Source organism: Typopeltis vanoorti, chromosome 4 (assembly GCF_054136105.1).
Source record: "Typopeltis vanoorti isolate ZY-2024b chromosome 4, IOZ_Tvanoo_1.0, whole genome shotgun sequence".
Lineage (NCBI taxonomy): Eukaryota > Metazoa > Arthropoda > Arachnida > Uropygi > Thelyphonidae > Typopeltis > Typopeltis vanoorti.
This window is the reverse complement of record NC_143552.1, coordinates 14,440,562-14,457,505: the sequence shown is the minus strand read 5'-3', so window position 1 is coordinate 14,457,505 and position 16,944 is coordinate 14,440,562. Positions and strand designations below refer to the sequence as shown.

Here is a 16,944-nt window from a genome sequence, read left to right as displayed (position 1 = left end):
GATGTTAAAGGTGGCAAGAAAACAGGAGAAAAAGATATCCTTGAAGTATGGAGTAATTACTTCGCAAAATTGCTAAATGAAATATGCAGTGATAGCACAGTGGTAAAAAACACTCAACAGGCATACAGTCAGGAATACATATCCATACTTCAAGTAGGAAAAAGCCATCAAAGGCTTGAAATGTGGAAAGGCAGTAGGAGTAGATGATATTCGACCAGAAATGCTGAAGTATGTTGGTATAAAAGTCTTACAGTGGCTGCACTGCATAGTTCAGAAAGCCTGGACAGAGGGACTAGTTCCCGATGATTGGAGTAGAGCTCTAATAGTACCCACTTATAAAAAGAGAAATAAAACTGAATGTGAGAATTACAGAGGTATTTCCCTACTGAGTGTTCCTGGCATGATCTATGCAATTATGCTTGAGAAACAGTTGAGAAGAATTATGGAAGAAAAGCTTGGTGAAGAACAAGCTGGATTCAGGCCAAATGGAGGCTGTTAGGATCAGATCTTCAATTTATGACAGATAGTTGAGAAAGCATGGGAATATAACAAAGAACTGTTTTTAATTTCCACATCAAATCACCAACAGTGTAAGACTGGATGTAGCTTGTGTCCTCTCCAAAGCAAGACCACCAAAAAGCAATATATCCAACAAGGAATATGAAGCTCTACAGAAAATGAGGAATAATAAAGAATTAGTTATCACCAAAGTGGATAAGGGAAATGCAACTGTAGTACTTATCCAAAAGGACTACACAGGTAAACTTAATGCTCTTCTATTAGATCGGGCTACTTACCTCCCTATCAAATACAATCCCACCAACTCGCAAATTAGAAAACTTCACAGGCTCCTTAAGAAAGTCACTTCTTGGCCTGTAGAAGTTACCAACATATTAAAGAGACGTTTAACTCTATACCCCCACTCCCCGTATTTACGGACTCCCAAAAATACATAAAGAAAATGCGCCATTACATCCCATAGTGGATGGCATTGATTTTCCTCACATACAAATTAGCCAAACATTTAGCCAAAGTGCTCACACACTATACTGGCAACAGTCCATCACACATAAAGAACTGAGCTCACTTCAAAGTCAATGTAGAAAACCTTACACTCCAACATACTGACATAATGGTCAGTTTTGATGTCTCCTCCCTATTTACAAATGTCCCACTCAAGGAAACCTTAGAGCGCATTCAAGCCAAATTTCCTCCCAACATCTCAGCCCTATTTCAGTTCACAATGAACTCAGGCCATTTTGTTTGGCAGGGAAAATTCTACAAACAGATAGAGGGGACAGCCATGGGTTCACCACTCTCCCCACCCTTGGCCAACTTCTTTATGATGACTTTTGAAGAGAAAGTCTTAAACTCTACCCCACAAAAAACCTACCATATGGCTTCGCTACTTTGATGATGTGTTTGTTATTTGGCCACACGGCACTGATACACTCCTCTCCTTCATAACGCACTTAAAGAACCAACACCCCAGAATCAAGTTCACCCGGGAAAAAGAGGAAAACAACAGTTTCCCTTTCCTAGACAGACTAGTCACCCACCAGCCTGATGGAACCCTGGTTTACTCAGTTTATAGAAAACCCACCCATACAGGCAGGTACATTCACCAACAATCCCATCCCCCCCCCCCCCCTCACAACAATATGGAGTGATTAAGACACTATATAACAGGACTAAACTAATCTGTTCAAATGACAATGCCCTAACCACTGAACTAAATGACATCCTTAACACTTTCTCAGCCAATGACTACAACCCCCCAAAAATATTAAAACCAGTAAATCACAACCCCCCACCTCCCCTCACAATAAAGATTACTCTAAATATATCACCATTCCCTACATCTGCGGCACCTCGGAAAAAATTACCAAAATCGTAAAAAAAAATGACCTGACCACTTGTTACAGACCATATAGAAAATTGGATTCCCTTATTCCCTCCACTAAAGATCAACCACTTCCCCTAGACCTACCTAGTATACTAGGTCCCTTGCAGCTGTAAGCTGTCCTACTTAGGCCAGGCAGGACAACGAATATCAGAATTTTGGAACACAAAGACTACATTCAGTTTCACCAGTACAGCCACTCTGGGCTTGCAGGCCATGCTCTGGATACACTCCACAGAATATGATGGAAGAAAGCTACAGTAATACACCACTGCAAGTTTAAATTTGAAAGACTATTCATAGAATCAAACTCAGCCCTAAGAAATATACCAAACCTCAACAAATTTGAATGAATGAGAATGCCCCAAATTTGGGTGACGTACATCATGAGAACTTCAGCCGAACGGCCAAGAATACCTAACATAGCCCGCTAGGGGGCACCATCAGGACTTTAGGAAAAACAGTAGTTTTCTCTCTTTGACCTCATTTGCTGTTCTACTGCCTGCATCTTATGTTCCCATGAAGATGGCAGTGTGACATTGCCGAAATATAGGAAGTATATATTAAAGTTTATTTTAATTTATATTCCAGTATACATTGTGAATTCCATAGATATAGTATGGAGTGCTTTAAGAGATAATACGAAGATGAACCGTTGGTCAGAAGCTCAGGTAGGTTCTCAGCATTTAAGGTAAGTTTGGATGTTTCACACTTATCTTGCTACACTCCCAAATTCATAATTACACTTTCTCTGCATTTTTTATGTGAAGCATTAGGAAAATCCTATCTGTTTCTTCAATTCCTCATTTGAGTAATTTAAAGTGTTCATTTAAAAAAATTATATCTTGATTACATGCAAATGAACAACCAATCAGATGGAAAAAAAAAATAGAGAGTTTACAAATGATGTGCCATTATTAATTTTGCTGTTAGAAGAATGAGAGAGTTAAAAAAAAAAAAAACTGAATGTCTCCCTAGTATGTTTAGAATATGTTCTGCTTTTACAGAATAATCTTGTTCTTAGATAATCTTGTGGTTAGAATATATAAGAACAGATTTACAAAGAATTTGATGAACAAGAAGCCATATTGATGGTCAGGTTTGGAGCTGCACTCCTGTTTTGAGAAATTCCACATGTATTTCTTTCCTTACACCTGTTTTTCTTTCTACATTTGTATTTATTTCCTTACACACAGGGCCACATTTATACTTTTGGAGACCCGAGGTGCAACATCATTATGAGGCTCTCAAAAATTAGCATTTTTTTTTAGTTTATTGAAAATAAAAGTCAACATTTCCATAATAACTCATTTTAATAACACAATACAATTGGTATACATATTATTTGCATTTTTAAAAAAAAGTATAAAAATAAATCAGTTCAAATTTAGATAAAAAAAATTAATAACTAAAAGTTTTTTTTTCTGGCTTTTGTTTTAGCAAATATATCTATAATTTCATCATAATTGATCGAGTCCATTACATCTGATTCAATGCATACTAACGACAGGTCACTTGTTTTATTTTGGTGCAAGTTGCTTCTTAAATAATTTTTTATTCGTTTCAACACTGAAAATGAGCGTTCAGCACATTTGAAATAGGCATCATCAAAAATATTTTTAAAATTGTTTCTACATTCGGAAAAGTAGACCTTAACCCATCGTTTATAAATTTGTACATATTTTTAATTGAACAACTTTCTTTATCATTATTAAAAATTGCTTAACTTCAGTAAATTTTTCTGGATCAATATCAGTCCCATAAGTTTGTAAAATTTTATCAATACTAGTCTTGTACTTGTCTTGATCTATATCTTCCTTCAAAAAAATGACAAACATATCTAATATATTGAAATAGCTTTTTGTTCTTTCATTAATATTCAAAATTAGTTTATCACAAATGACATTAAAAGTGTTCACAAAGAAATTTTGTTTCCCATATAATATAATCTCATTGTTAGATTGTGAAACTTCGTCACTCATTTTTTTTCGTTTTTTAACTCTTTCCTTTTCATCTTTAAATTTTGTCTCATCTGTTAATAAATTCGCTTCATTTACAGCAGCAAAACTATTTCTTATATCTAAAATAAAACCAACTAGAGAGTGTAACAAATTATTAGCTAAAAACAAATCCATATCGGGATCTTGTAGAGATTTACTAGTAGCATTTATTCATTGTAAAATTTTGTCCCACATAACTGTTAATATTGCTGTTTCTGGTTTGTCAAAATGTTCAGCCAATGATGAGCTCTCTAATTTAGAAATAGGTTTTTCATGAGGAGAAATGGATAGTTCAAGTAATGCGTCTTTAATTTGTTTATATCCACGTTTCAAAGCCAATATAGCATCAGCTCTTGCGGACCACCTCGTTTCACTTAGTCTTTTAACTGTTAATTATTAATTAGGAGTATACCCCATCTTCTTGTTGAAGATGAAAAGTAATTATATACATTTTGAATAAAACAAAAATATTGCACTGCTTCCGGGCAAGATTCCGCGGCATAGTTGCCAATTAAATTTAAGGAATGACTAGAGCATGGTATATAATGTGCAGAGGGACTACGTTTTTTCAGCCTAGCTTGTAAGCCTGTATAGATACCTTTCATATTGGCAGCGTTATCATAGCTTTGCCCTCTGCACATTTTTATATCCAAAGATAATTCTAATTTTTTTAATACTACCTCTTCTAAATATAAGGAATTGTGTTGTGTAATTCTGATGAACCCGATAAATGTTTCTCTAATGTCAGAATTTATGGCAACATATCTAAATATCATAGCTAGTTGGTCATTATGGGCAATGTCTGGCGTTGAATCGAGTATTATTGCAAAATAAGCAGCTTTCTTAATTTCTGATATTAATATTTCTCTTGTTTTTTTAGCTATTAACGCTATGAATTCATCACAAGTATGGTAAGAAAGATAATTTGATCTGCCAGAACCACAGTTGGCGTTCATTTTCATGTGATGTTTTAAAAAATCATCAAATTCACTTAAATAATGTAAACACGATAAATAATTTCCGCAAGAATCAGAAAAAATATCATTTGTATTTCCTCTAAATGCTAGCCCCAGTTTACTCAGTAACTTAATGGTAGCTATTATTCTTTTTAAAACCTCTCTCCAATAATTTTCTTCAGATTGTATTTGTTTGATCGATTCAGAATTCAATTCGACTATTTACAAAACTTGATTTTCTTTTGCGATATATGTACATCGCTCATATATGCTCAGTAGAATGCTTATGTTCACATAAGGTTCGTGTTATATTTCCCCAGTCATTAAAACCCTTCATTAAGCTATTATTTGACTTAGAAAACAATCTACAAACAAAACAGTAAATTGCTTTGCTGATTTCTGAAAAAATTAGCCACTCTTGTTTCTCCTTTGTTCCATTCACCTTTTTACAGAAAAAATGTGATTCATTTACATTTCTGACATATATTCTGATTCTAGTAGCAAGACTTATACGTTGGTTAGACATAACTGGTAATTAGTTTACGGAATTAACAACGCATATAAAGTATATTAATTAAAGGTAACTTTAATGAATAACTTCTATATTTCAGCAACGTCACATTGTCATCTTCAGGAACTTAGAGCTATGGTATGTGCACTCAGGAACTAACACAAAGCAAATGAGGAAGAAAGCAAGAAACTAATATTGTTCCTAAAGTCCTAATGGTGACCTCTTGCAGGCTGATTTGGTAGTCTTGGCAGTTGGACTGAAGTTCTCATAATGAATTGGGAGACTTTCATTATGAAAACTTCAGTCCAACTGCCAAGACTACCAAATTAGCCTGCAAGAGGGTACCATTAGGACTTTAGGAACAATATTAGTTTCTTGCTTTCTTCCTCATTTGCTTTGTGTTAGTTCCTGAGTGCACATACCATATCTTTATGTTCCTGAAGATGGCAATGTGATGTTGCCGAAATATAGAAGTTATTCATTGAAGTTACCTTTAATTAATATACTTTATATGCGTTGTTAATTCCTGACATATATTCTATTGCGTTCTGTGTATTCTTTTTTTAAATTTTCAATTTTACCAACATTCTGGGGCATATTTATTAAAATATGCTCGATAAACTTCATTAATAGTAAGTGGCCACACTGCTATATCAGTAGGATAAGAGATAGCTGGCTTGCTGGTAAGTACAGACACCGATTGAAAATTTTCTTTAGAATCCTCTCAATTTGTTTCATTTACTTCTTTCTCTCCTATGTTTTCTACATCATTTTGATGTTCTTCATTTTCACTTTCATCTCCTCCTGATAATAATACCAATGTTTCGTTTTCATTCCGAGAACTGTGAAGTACAACTTCAGTTCTACGAAATTCTTCATTTTCAGAACGAAAGGAAGACAAAATTGTCCACTTTTGACTATTTAGCTGTTTTTCATTTTCTCTAAGTCGTTTTCTTTTACTAGCTCCGGATTCAAATTTTCTTGGCATCTTTATGTGAATTAATCTATCAAAAGCGAAATAAATATTTATTAAATCCAAAATAAACTATAAATAAAATAAATAATTACGTTAAAAGCTTAAAAAATACAAAAATAGAAACACTGGTATCTTGGTTTTGTTAAAATAAATGAGTATCAGTAAAATAAGATTAATAATTAATTGAATAACAATTCTTACCTTTATATTAATATATTCTTAAAAAATGAACTGAAAAATCAATTTAATTTATAAATAATAATAAACTTGAAATTCAAATGCTCTATTTATGTGATATAGAAACTGCTCTTACCCAAATAATTAATACAAATATCAGCAGCACACAAAAAACCTCTGTTGTCACTGGAACGCGTTTCAAAATGCCTTCCAAACGGCCAGGACGTCTATAGACGTCCAGCTAAATCTGGATATGATTCAGCCCACCTGTTGAAAGAACCGAGATAAGAAGTGCAATTTGACCGTCATGTCCATTAGAAGGTACGATAACCCCTCATGCTGAAGAGAACGGTTAATCGGATTATCTCACTTTTGTAGCTGCCTCTCACTTGCCTACAACAAGAAATGCACATTATAACGAATAGAGAAATCATGTCAGAAAAATTATTCACCAAGATTCTAATATCAGCAGATATAACATTTTCTTCTAGATTAGATATCTAAAGTAACTGAACCTTTGCTACTATTTTACACTAAAATGAATGGGTATGTGCCCCAAGTGATTTACGTTTGTAACAGTTGTGAACGATTTATGAAATAAATTCTCTGAAATATCCGCAGATTAATTAGGTCTATATCCCCCCTCCCCCCCCCCAAAAGAAGATTATGAAACGCATATGCACCTTTTCTTTGAAAATAATTCAAATCCTCTTTTTCAAGATAATTGTATGAAATAATTTCTAATTTTTCGATAATAAAATTGAAATTGATTATTATAAATTAAGAAATTATTTTGGCCTAAATAATATATAAGCATGTAAACGAAATGTCAGTATTTCTGTTGGGATATCTGTAATCAACAATCGAAGAGAAAACAAGACATTCTTGATATATTCTGCACTACAGCTTGAGGCAATTTAGTGCAACTTTAGTGTTCTCCCCTTTTTTTCTCAATAGCTGAGAGTAAATCCTTCAGCTTTTCTTCCAGCTAAGAGGATATTACCAAGTATTTATAAGACGTAGATTATTTCAGAAATAACTTCCAGCAGCAGCAGAAGTATTATTTAGATTTTTTTAAAGAAAAACAAACAAAAATAATACTGAACTTTCTTTTGTGTGGTATGCATATAAACAAGTTTGCATGGTGAAAATATAGCATATTATTTCTAAAATTTCACATAATTTCAGCAGACAATAGAACAGCTGGTTTTAGATTGCAAATAAATAGTACAGAATTAGAAGCTTCACGGTACAATCTGATTGCCGTAGATTTTGAATACTGTCTAGAAAAGCTTACAAACCTGTAGAAATTTACAGTAGTTATGCAAATGAGTTCCAGGAGAGGATAAGGAGGGCGGAGCATTAGAAAGTTCAAAATGAGCAAAAATTTTGAATCATTCCGTATATGATATTTTTCATATTATATTTTCAACATATCTACGAGGATATGCACTGGATATTATCGTAATATTCATAATACAAATAAATAAAAGACGAAGGCGAAGAATCACTGCTAAAATATCATTGGATATAAATTTTTGATATCAAAAAGACTAACAATCGGAAACCGAGTAATGCAATTTAGCATTTTAACATTTTTTTTTTATTTTGTCTTTATGAATAACAAAAAATCGTTTCTAAAACTGAAATGTGGTGATCCATATAATGCTATTTGGCTAGAAACGAAAGCAAAAGGACATATTTATTTCAATAAATATTATTTAAAAATATGATATTTGACATGATATTTTCGATGAACATTAAAGAAGTATAAACAGTTAATTTCCAAAGGGCTATTTACAAAAATATCTAATACAAAATATACAGAGACAAACAAGGCTATTTTTTCCAACATTCTTATGGGACTTGACCTAAGTAAAAAAATTGATGTAATGTGCTTTGAAATATTTACGCTACAGTCGAGTTTTTACAATATTGATAAGAATAATAGTCTAAAAATCCAGGTAGTTCAGCAGAAACCATCTGTGACAAAATGAAACTAGTTTATTTAAAACCACAAAAATACAAATTTATTAAGTATATCTTTATAGAGTTCATAATTAAAAGGACTCTAATAATAATAATAGATTTCTACAGATGTGTCTCATCTTGTTTTGGTATTATCAAAATTATCAAGTTATTCTGAAGCATTATGAATTTTGCTATTTTATTATTATGCCGCTAATATTTCTTCAAATGCAGCACTTTTTACAACAAAACTGGCTAAGTTATGTTGAATATATCTGTTCGCAAATATACTCAAAATCCCTTTGACCTTATAAAAAGGAAGAATGCTGATGAAACTTCATCAGCATTCTATCTGTTAAAATGCAATTACCCTCCCCTCCCTGCAGTGAATGGATTATTTTAATTATGTGCACTGTATTTCTTGGATTGACCCTTTTTTTTTGCTGCACAATTTACTTATTGTCTCTCTTTCCAAATAACAAATTTCACATGTGCAAAAATAAATGATCAAAAATAGTTTGCATTGGAAATATTATGACAAACATTTATATTTTTTAAATAACATTTATTGAAATAAATATGACATTTTGCTTCCTTTCCTTTCCTTGCAAAATAAGATTATATGGGTCACACATTTCAATTTTAGGAACGATTTTTTTAATATTTTTTATGAACAACAAATGGTGTTAAACTGCATTACTCTGGGTTTCCGATTGCGAGTCTTTAATTTATATCCAGTGGTATTTTATCAGAGATTCCATGCCTTTGTCTTTTGCTTAAAACTGCAACAGTATACTTAGGAAAAATAATAATTTCAAACAAAAAGAAAGTGCGCACATGTTATCTAGCAGTATTTGTGTGTGTGTGTGGTGATAATTTTGGGAGGGGGAAGTTAGCCATTAAAGGCGAATTAATTTTGTTACGAAAATTTTGGAAATAAAATTTCATTTTGATGCATGCACCTACGCATGTTTCAAAAGATAAACTGTAGGGAAAATATCGCTACTTCAAAACTGCTGCATAATATCTAAATTAGCCGAAAATATGTACATAACAGTTGGTTTCATAACTGCCGTTTATTTTGATTTGTAGTGAGTGATTAGGGGGGAAAAGAAAGTTGAAATGCAAAAACCTATGGATTACGTTATAAAAATTATGTATTACATGATATGATTCAAGATTTACGTATGATAACTAACCTTCGAACTAAGATTATGAATAAAATAGAAAACTTAATTTGGAACAGATGGAGGTTGTATTCATTTTTAGATTCGGATTTTCATGAATTTATAAAATAATTGTTTGACAAAAATAATTATCTTCAATCGAGTTCTTGGAGAATTTTTAAATGTATTGGCGATTAAAATAATTAGCAACAAAATTCATAGTGACATTGATCTTCCAGAGTGATACAATATGAAATGAAGAAAGTATGAAAGGATTTCTTATTTTACGCTGGCATTAAAAACTATAATTATACGATAAAAACAAGCAGCTAAATGAATATAACTCGTAGGTATTTAGTCTGATAACTTAAGATTCCGGTTACTTAGCAAATGGCAAGCGTTTCTTGCTGTAGGCCACAGAACATAGCTACTACGTACGCCAGGTAATGTAGTGAAGTGTTCTTTTCAGCGTGAAGGATTATCGACTTTCTAATGGACATGACGGTCAAACTACACTTCTTATCCATATTCTTTCAGCAGGTGGACAGAATATTATTCAGGTTTGCTGGACGCGTATATACGTCAAGGAAAGAAATGGTACGCCTACATACATGAATTTTATGGAATACAGGAGTTCCTGTTAATTTTGTATTCTAAGGAAAGAACAATGTATTTCAAATGGAAGCGGGAAGCCTCACAAATTTAAAAATAAGTATTTTATTTTGCAACTATAACTACGCTGTTTTTTATTGTTCTTTGTGAGGAGTGAGGTTTTAAAATGAGGCCCCATCTTGCACCTCATGCGCCTAATGGTAAATGTGGCTCTGCTTACACACATAGCTAATTACATACATTTTGCATGTATATAATTAGCTATATTTCCTGCATATTGCAAATCATTACTCTTCTGATTACCTCTAGTAAAATGAGATGACTTTTCATTGGAAGTGTTTTTGAAATGCAGTTAGTTAGTCAATGAGTGAAAACAGTTAATCTGTTATGTAATCTCTGCTATGTGATAAAATTAGCTAAAATATTGTTTTAACTTAGGAATGAAATTTGAATTCTTAAAAGTATAGCTGAGTTAACAACTTAATTTTGCAAAAATGTAAGAATGACAGAATTTTAAAATGTTAAAAATTTTTTGTAGGATCCTTGACAATGATACAAAAGAAGATGAAAATGAAGATTTATCAAAAAAAGTGCACATTTCTGAAACTAACTCTGATAGCATGAACTCCAGGTCTCCATCACCTGAGGTGTAGCATGCAGATTGATAAATATGGTTGTTCACAAATTATTGTGCACCTGATATTTATATTGTATGTAAATCATTTTACTGTTCAGATTTACGGGTATTATACATTATGATTTACAATCACAAATGGTGGCTGTGATATTTATTGGTGAAGTTACCTAATATAGAATTAGTCATTCTGATTCAGGCAGCTTGATTTTTTGACAAGTACAGGAAAGGTATCCTATAATATCCATAATAAGAGTAAGACATTCAAACATGCAACTTCAATTTTGGTTTGAAGGTTGTTTTCTGCTCTGAATTTCTGTTGAGATTGTTTACATATTATGTGCCAAAGTGGATTTTCCTCCTACAAGCATAGTTATATTTCTTAGTTGATTATTTTGCAAATCTTATTTCTTAATCAGTTTTAAATATTTTATTTGTTTATAGTTTTGATGCTGGTTGGTGGAAATTAAAATTTGAAATTGTTTGGTGAAAACATGAGTGTTGTAACTGTATTTTTTTTTTTAAATTCTATATCCAAATGACTAACTGCTTGTTTATTTGCTATATTTGTTCCTGTTCAAAAATCAAATAACTGTCATAATTTATATACGGTGTATAATGAAAGTAAAAAAAAAAAAGAAGAAAAAAACATTTGAGAAAGAACTACATCAGTTTGGTTACGTTACCTTGTTATGTTATACTGGAACTACATATTTGAAAAGTTTAGAGTTATATTTTTACTGAGATGATTTATTTTTGTATATAATACTTGGCTTTGTTAAGTACAATATATCCAATCATTGAACATATGCTGAATTTTTCTTGAACAGTTATGTTGCATTAACGTTTATGAAAATTTGCATAATTTAAATACAATTTAAAAATTCTCAGATCTGTCTGCATGAAAAAAGATCACTTATCTAGTCTTAATTTAAATATTATTGTAATGAATTTGAAGAAAAAAAAATCCTTGATGCTATTTAATTATGTATGATTGTTATTCCAGTATTGGTAAATTTGCCTGTTTTATTTTATTTTTTTATTTCTGATTTATTTTAAATGTAACCAGTGTTATGCTGAAAGTTTAGTTTGAAATTATATTGCCAAAAAACAAATTAGTTTCCTCTTATTTATAGTCCACTGACTATAAATTTGCTAATGGACAAAATTGTCATATAAATAAACATATTTTTATGTGAGTATTGTTAGCCAAATAAAAGTTATTTCTTCTGTGCCAAGTTATAAGTAGTTTCAGATTACTTCTTTAACATTAATAATGAATCATTAACTTATTTTATAATCAGTCTATACAAACAAAAAGATGGGAGAGGATAATGCTGAATATTTATACAACTGAAATAATGCTGAGGCATTATTTTCAGTTGGTTTGTTGAATGGTTAACATATCTGCTGACTTGAATCCTTCCATAGCTATGAACGTTTGTGATTGTCATTAGGTGGTAGATGAAAATTTCTTTACCTGGTGTGAGACTGCTATCCTGCTTCTTGGAGGCCTAAAATGGCTTGAAAAATGTTACATGTTTGGTATCTTGAGCTGGATTACTGGCTATATGAAAATAAAAAAAATTCCATAACCACCTGTGGTACTAATGTATTATATATATAATGCACACAAACCCAGGTCTAGATTGTTCCAGTGATACTGCTCATACCACTGAACTCACTCATCTTTGCCACTTTTTCAGGCAGTGGCTATAATCCTCAAAAAATAGAGAAAATATCAATTCTTTACCACTCAAATCCCCTTCCCTTCCTAATGTACAGGACTACAACAAAATTGCCAAATTCCATATGTCAAAGGTGCATCTAAAAAGATATCTAGAGTATTTAATAAATACCAGCTCCACACCATATTTAAACTATACATCGAACTGGTAACTTTCATCCATTCACCTAAGAACAAGCTGTCTCGTTTTCACATCTAGGAATATATGTGACAGAATATTTGTGACTTATTTACTATAGACTGACAGGAAGATCTGCTGATGTCCACCTTGGAGAATATAAGAAATTTGCTACTATCATGGCAAATCAGGACTAGAAGACTATGTCTTGAACACACGTTCACACAGAATTAGAGACGGAAGAAAAAGGTGCTACACAGAAGCAGCTACAAGTTAAAAACTGATTTTGGAATCAGCATCAGCTTTAAAACATTCCCCAAACCTCAATAAATATGGCTATCAATTTACCAAAAATCTAGGAAATTCATTTTAAGATTGATTTAATGTTTCATAACTTCTCTGTATTCAATAATAAAAGGCACCAGTAAAAACTTCCCACTACTTACTGTTGCTGTTTTGCATACTGTGACAAACTACTCTAAAGATGCTGGGTAGAAAACAAAGAGATTAGCTACTAAGTAAACATATTATTTTCTTATTAGCATCATGTGAATTAAACCATAGCCTCCATAGCTCGGTCCGTATAAATGAAGCCCTTTGGTTGGAAAGACCTGCATTCAATTCCTGTATGTGAGGAAAGGAACCTTTATCTGGTCTCTTTTGACTAAAGGTGAATTAGTTGGTCTCATATGGAGGTAGAGAAAGAAAAGAGAGTGAAAAACCCTCTGAGGGAGGGTTTGCATGTTCTGGGGGATGAAAAACTAGTTTTTCATTCCACAGAACAGGCAAACTGGTCCCGTGAACACACATAGATTTATAGTCATTAAATTAAATATATATACCTAATCCCTCATTATGATGGCTCAACCTGCCCCTTCCCCATACAGATCGGGGAGAAAGGGGGAAATCCCATATGAATAAATAAAAAATTAAACCATAATAAATTCAACATCAGCTGCCAACACAGAAGCCATATTTAGACAGAAATACATTATAAACCCCTATATAGCAATGCACTTGCATCACTTGTGCACCATTCTTGCCTGATACGCATCATTAAAAATGGTGCGTATCAGGAGAAAGGGGGAAATCCCATATGAATAAATAAAAAATTAAACCATAATAAATTCAACATCAGCTGCCAACACAGAAGCCATATTTAGACAGAAATACATTATAAACCCCCTATATAGCAATGCACTTGCATCACTTGTGCACCATTCTTGCCTGATACGCACCATTAAAAATGGTGCATATCAGGCAAAGTCTGAAGTTTTGAAAATTTAAGAAATGAATAAATGTAATATTGAACGTGAAATAAAATCCAGCAGTCATATTAATGTAAATCTGATCAAGGCAAAAAAAAAAAAAAAAAATGTGTATGCCACATATCAAAAACAATATGCTACATATATTCTCTTTTTTTTTTTTTTTTTCCTTTTTTCCTCTCTTGGGAAAATCCTGAATGGTTTGGATTTAAATGAATAGGGTCTTTTTGTCATGATTTCTGTTTCTCTTCTCCTCCCAGTTCTGCAGAATCTTCATCCACCTGTAGCGCCTTCATTTGTACTCATCTGGCATTTACACTATGTAGAGAATGCATATGTTCAACCCATTTCAAAAGGAGATAACCAAACTATTGTGCCATTTGCTTCATTTTGAATCTCTTGAGAATAATGGAGACAGTGAACAGCAAATTTTAATACCTGGAGCTGATGGGTTAATTAGCAATTAGTGCTGGGGCCACCGAGAGAAATATTCAGGCCCATGACAAGTCTGTGGTCCGGGCCCTACTTACAAAAGTGCATCGCTTTTGTTTAATAAAAAAAGTCATTAAACATTAATTAAAAAAAATCTTGGTGTTTCAATATCTTGGTGTTCTTCCGTCTTGAAATATTTCAGTAGTAAATGCTTGTTTTTTAAATCTTTTGCCTTCTCACGATCCCTTTTCTCCTTTCATTTTTGATTTCCAGATTTATGATGATACGTTTCTGTTGGTCAAATTTTTATTATTAAAAATATAATTTTAATAATTAAAAAATCAAATTAATAAGAATATTTTCATTTTTTAGTGCACGGCCTATACTATACAGTTGCACACTTTACAAACAATCACAAAACCTTCGTCTATCAAAATACTAACAAGAACGAAGCATTCTGGCAGGGAACATTACTGTGATTGCAATGACTAGCTAGCGCAGCGGACTGCAACAACTCAGGGTGAGCTAAAGAGCATAGCCATCTGTCTAAAACGGGTGGGGAACCCTTCGCCTGCAGGCAAAATTTCACCTGCAAGTCTATTTCAATTTGCTCCTTTGCTGATGTACTCGTATGTACATGTAAATAAAATTTTATAATTTAAATTTATAATTAAATTGATTTAAATTTAAAAAATGAAATATACAAAATCAAAAATAACTATATTACATAAAATATGAACGAAAACCTCGCCAATGAACTACAAGTAGCCGTCTCATCAAGGGCGGCTAATGTTTCTAAGCTTTCACAAAAAAAAGCAGTTTCAGCCTTCTCACTAAAAGTTTAAGATTAAAGGTAAGCTTCATTAACTTCGATGAAATATTTATATACTATTATTGCTTTAATGAAGTTCTCCATTAAAATAAATATAATTTTTTAAATAAATTAAGTATAGCCTTTGCTTGATTGTTATAATTATGTATTTACAAAATTGTAATTAAAAGATACCATATCAGATGAGGATGTTGCACATCTGCTTATTGAGATATATATTGTGCACTACATACACTATATATATATATATATATATGAGTTAAAATTTGCCAGTCGCCAGCGGAAGTTTTTAAATTAGCAATTTTTGCCCTTGGTACTAAAATGGTTCCCCACCCTTGGTCTAAAACAAAACACAGTATCATTCTCGATATGTCATTATCCTTTATCATTGTTGTATTATTACGAGAATTAAACCATGCATTATAAACACAGTTATGTGACACGTCGGGGCTCGACGGGCTCTTTTCAATGCCGGGCCCGTGACAAGTCTCAGATGTTACCCCCCTCTTGGCGTCCATGATTAGTGCAGCTAGATTCTGGTGTTTTGGATTTAGTGATCCTTTGCCCACATTTGGACAAAAGCTGTAGAAAATTTTGGAAAAGCTAGTCATTGCTCTATGCATTTGATAGGGTTTGATATGGAAGCTAACCTACCAAACAACTTTGTTTTTTGCAGTTGGATCAATTATTTTATTTGCCATTTACTATTTTTAGATATCTGACCAGTGTAAGTGTCTCCCCCCCCCACACACAAAAATTCTATTAGTCTAATCCTATCGCACATCCTGGGCTGTATAAGGTTCCTTGTGCCTGAAACTTAACTTGCTTTGGATAGATCGATCTGTTAACATCTGTCTTAAAGATAAAAACTAGATTTGGGATCATTTGTATGGCAAGTCAGGACTGATAGATCATGTTCTAGTTAGTCAGATATTGTGCTGCATAGAGGATTTCATTGTTATAAATCAGCAATGAAATTCCCTGCCCCACCTCTCTTTAATCTGAATAAGTTTGTCTACATTAATTTGCATAAGATTTGGGAGACATTCTATGACATTTAGCTTGCCTTCTCTCAGTATATCTGGTTCCTATAGGGCAACTTGAGGTTATTCCTTTTCAGTTACCTGTGAATTTCTGCAACAATCTTAATTGAATGTGTCTTATGTAAATGTAATTTTGGCTATTTTGGATAGACCGACAGATGGCTAGACCTTGCTAGCCATTTCGGCTTCCATTTCAAGATGTGTTGGTAGGACAGTATGGTTTTCACTCTAGATCATGAAACCTCAGAGAAGAAGAGGTTTATTAGTATTTGCAATAAATCCCTGGCAGCAACAAATTCTTTAAGATGAAGCATAAAAGAGCATGAACACTACTCTCCAAACAACTTAATAGCTGAAACAGATCACATACATACATACATCTTCAAGGCCTGCTCTTCCTAATTGGGTTGTGGGGGCAACAGCTGCAAGAGGAACTTCAACAGATCACATATTTTAAAATATAAAAAATATCCAGCAGAAAATGTAATTCTTTGCTAGAGATACCATTAGAACCTGCCAAAAAATATGTTCTCAAAGCGAAGTAATGCACAAAATAATTTAGCAAAGAACTGAAGCATATATATGCAAAAAGAGACATCTC

General features: G+C 32.6%; 1 protein-coding gene across 2 annotated transcripts in view; it reads left to right on the top strand.

Annotated features, from left to right (window-relative positions):
• CycJ (Cyclin J) overlaps positions 1 to 12,097 on the top strand; it is a 115,015-nt gene extending 102,918 nt beyond the window's left edge. For both annotated transcript variants that reach the window (XM_090391007.1, XM_090391008.1), the window contains exon 5: positions 10,808 to 12,097. In XM_090391007.1, coding sequence (XP_090247133.1) covers positions 10,808 to 10,922 — 115 coding nt within the window. In that variant the 3' untranslated portion in view covers positions 10,923 to 12,097. The remainder of the gene's footprint in view (positions 1 to 10,807) is intronic.
• The last annotated feature ends 4,847 nt before the right edge of the window (positions 12,098 to 16,944 follow it).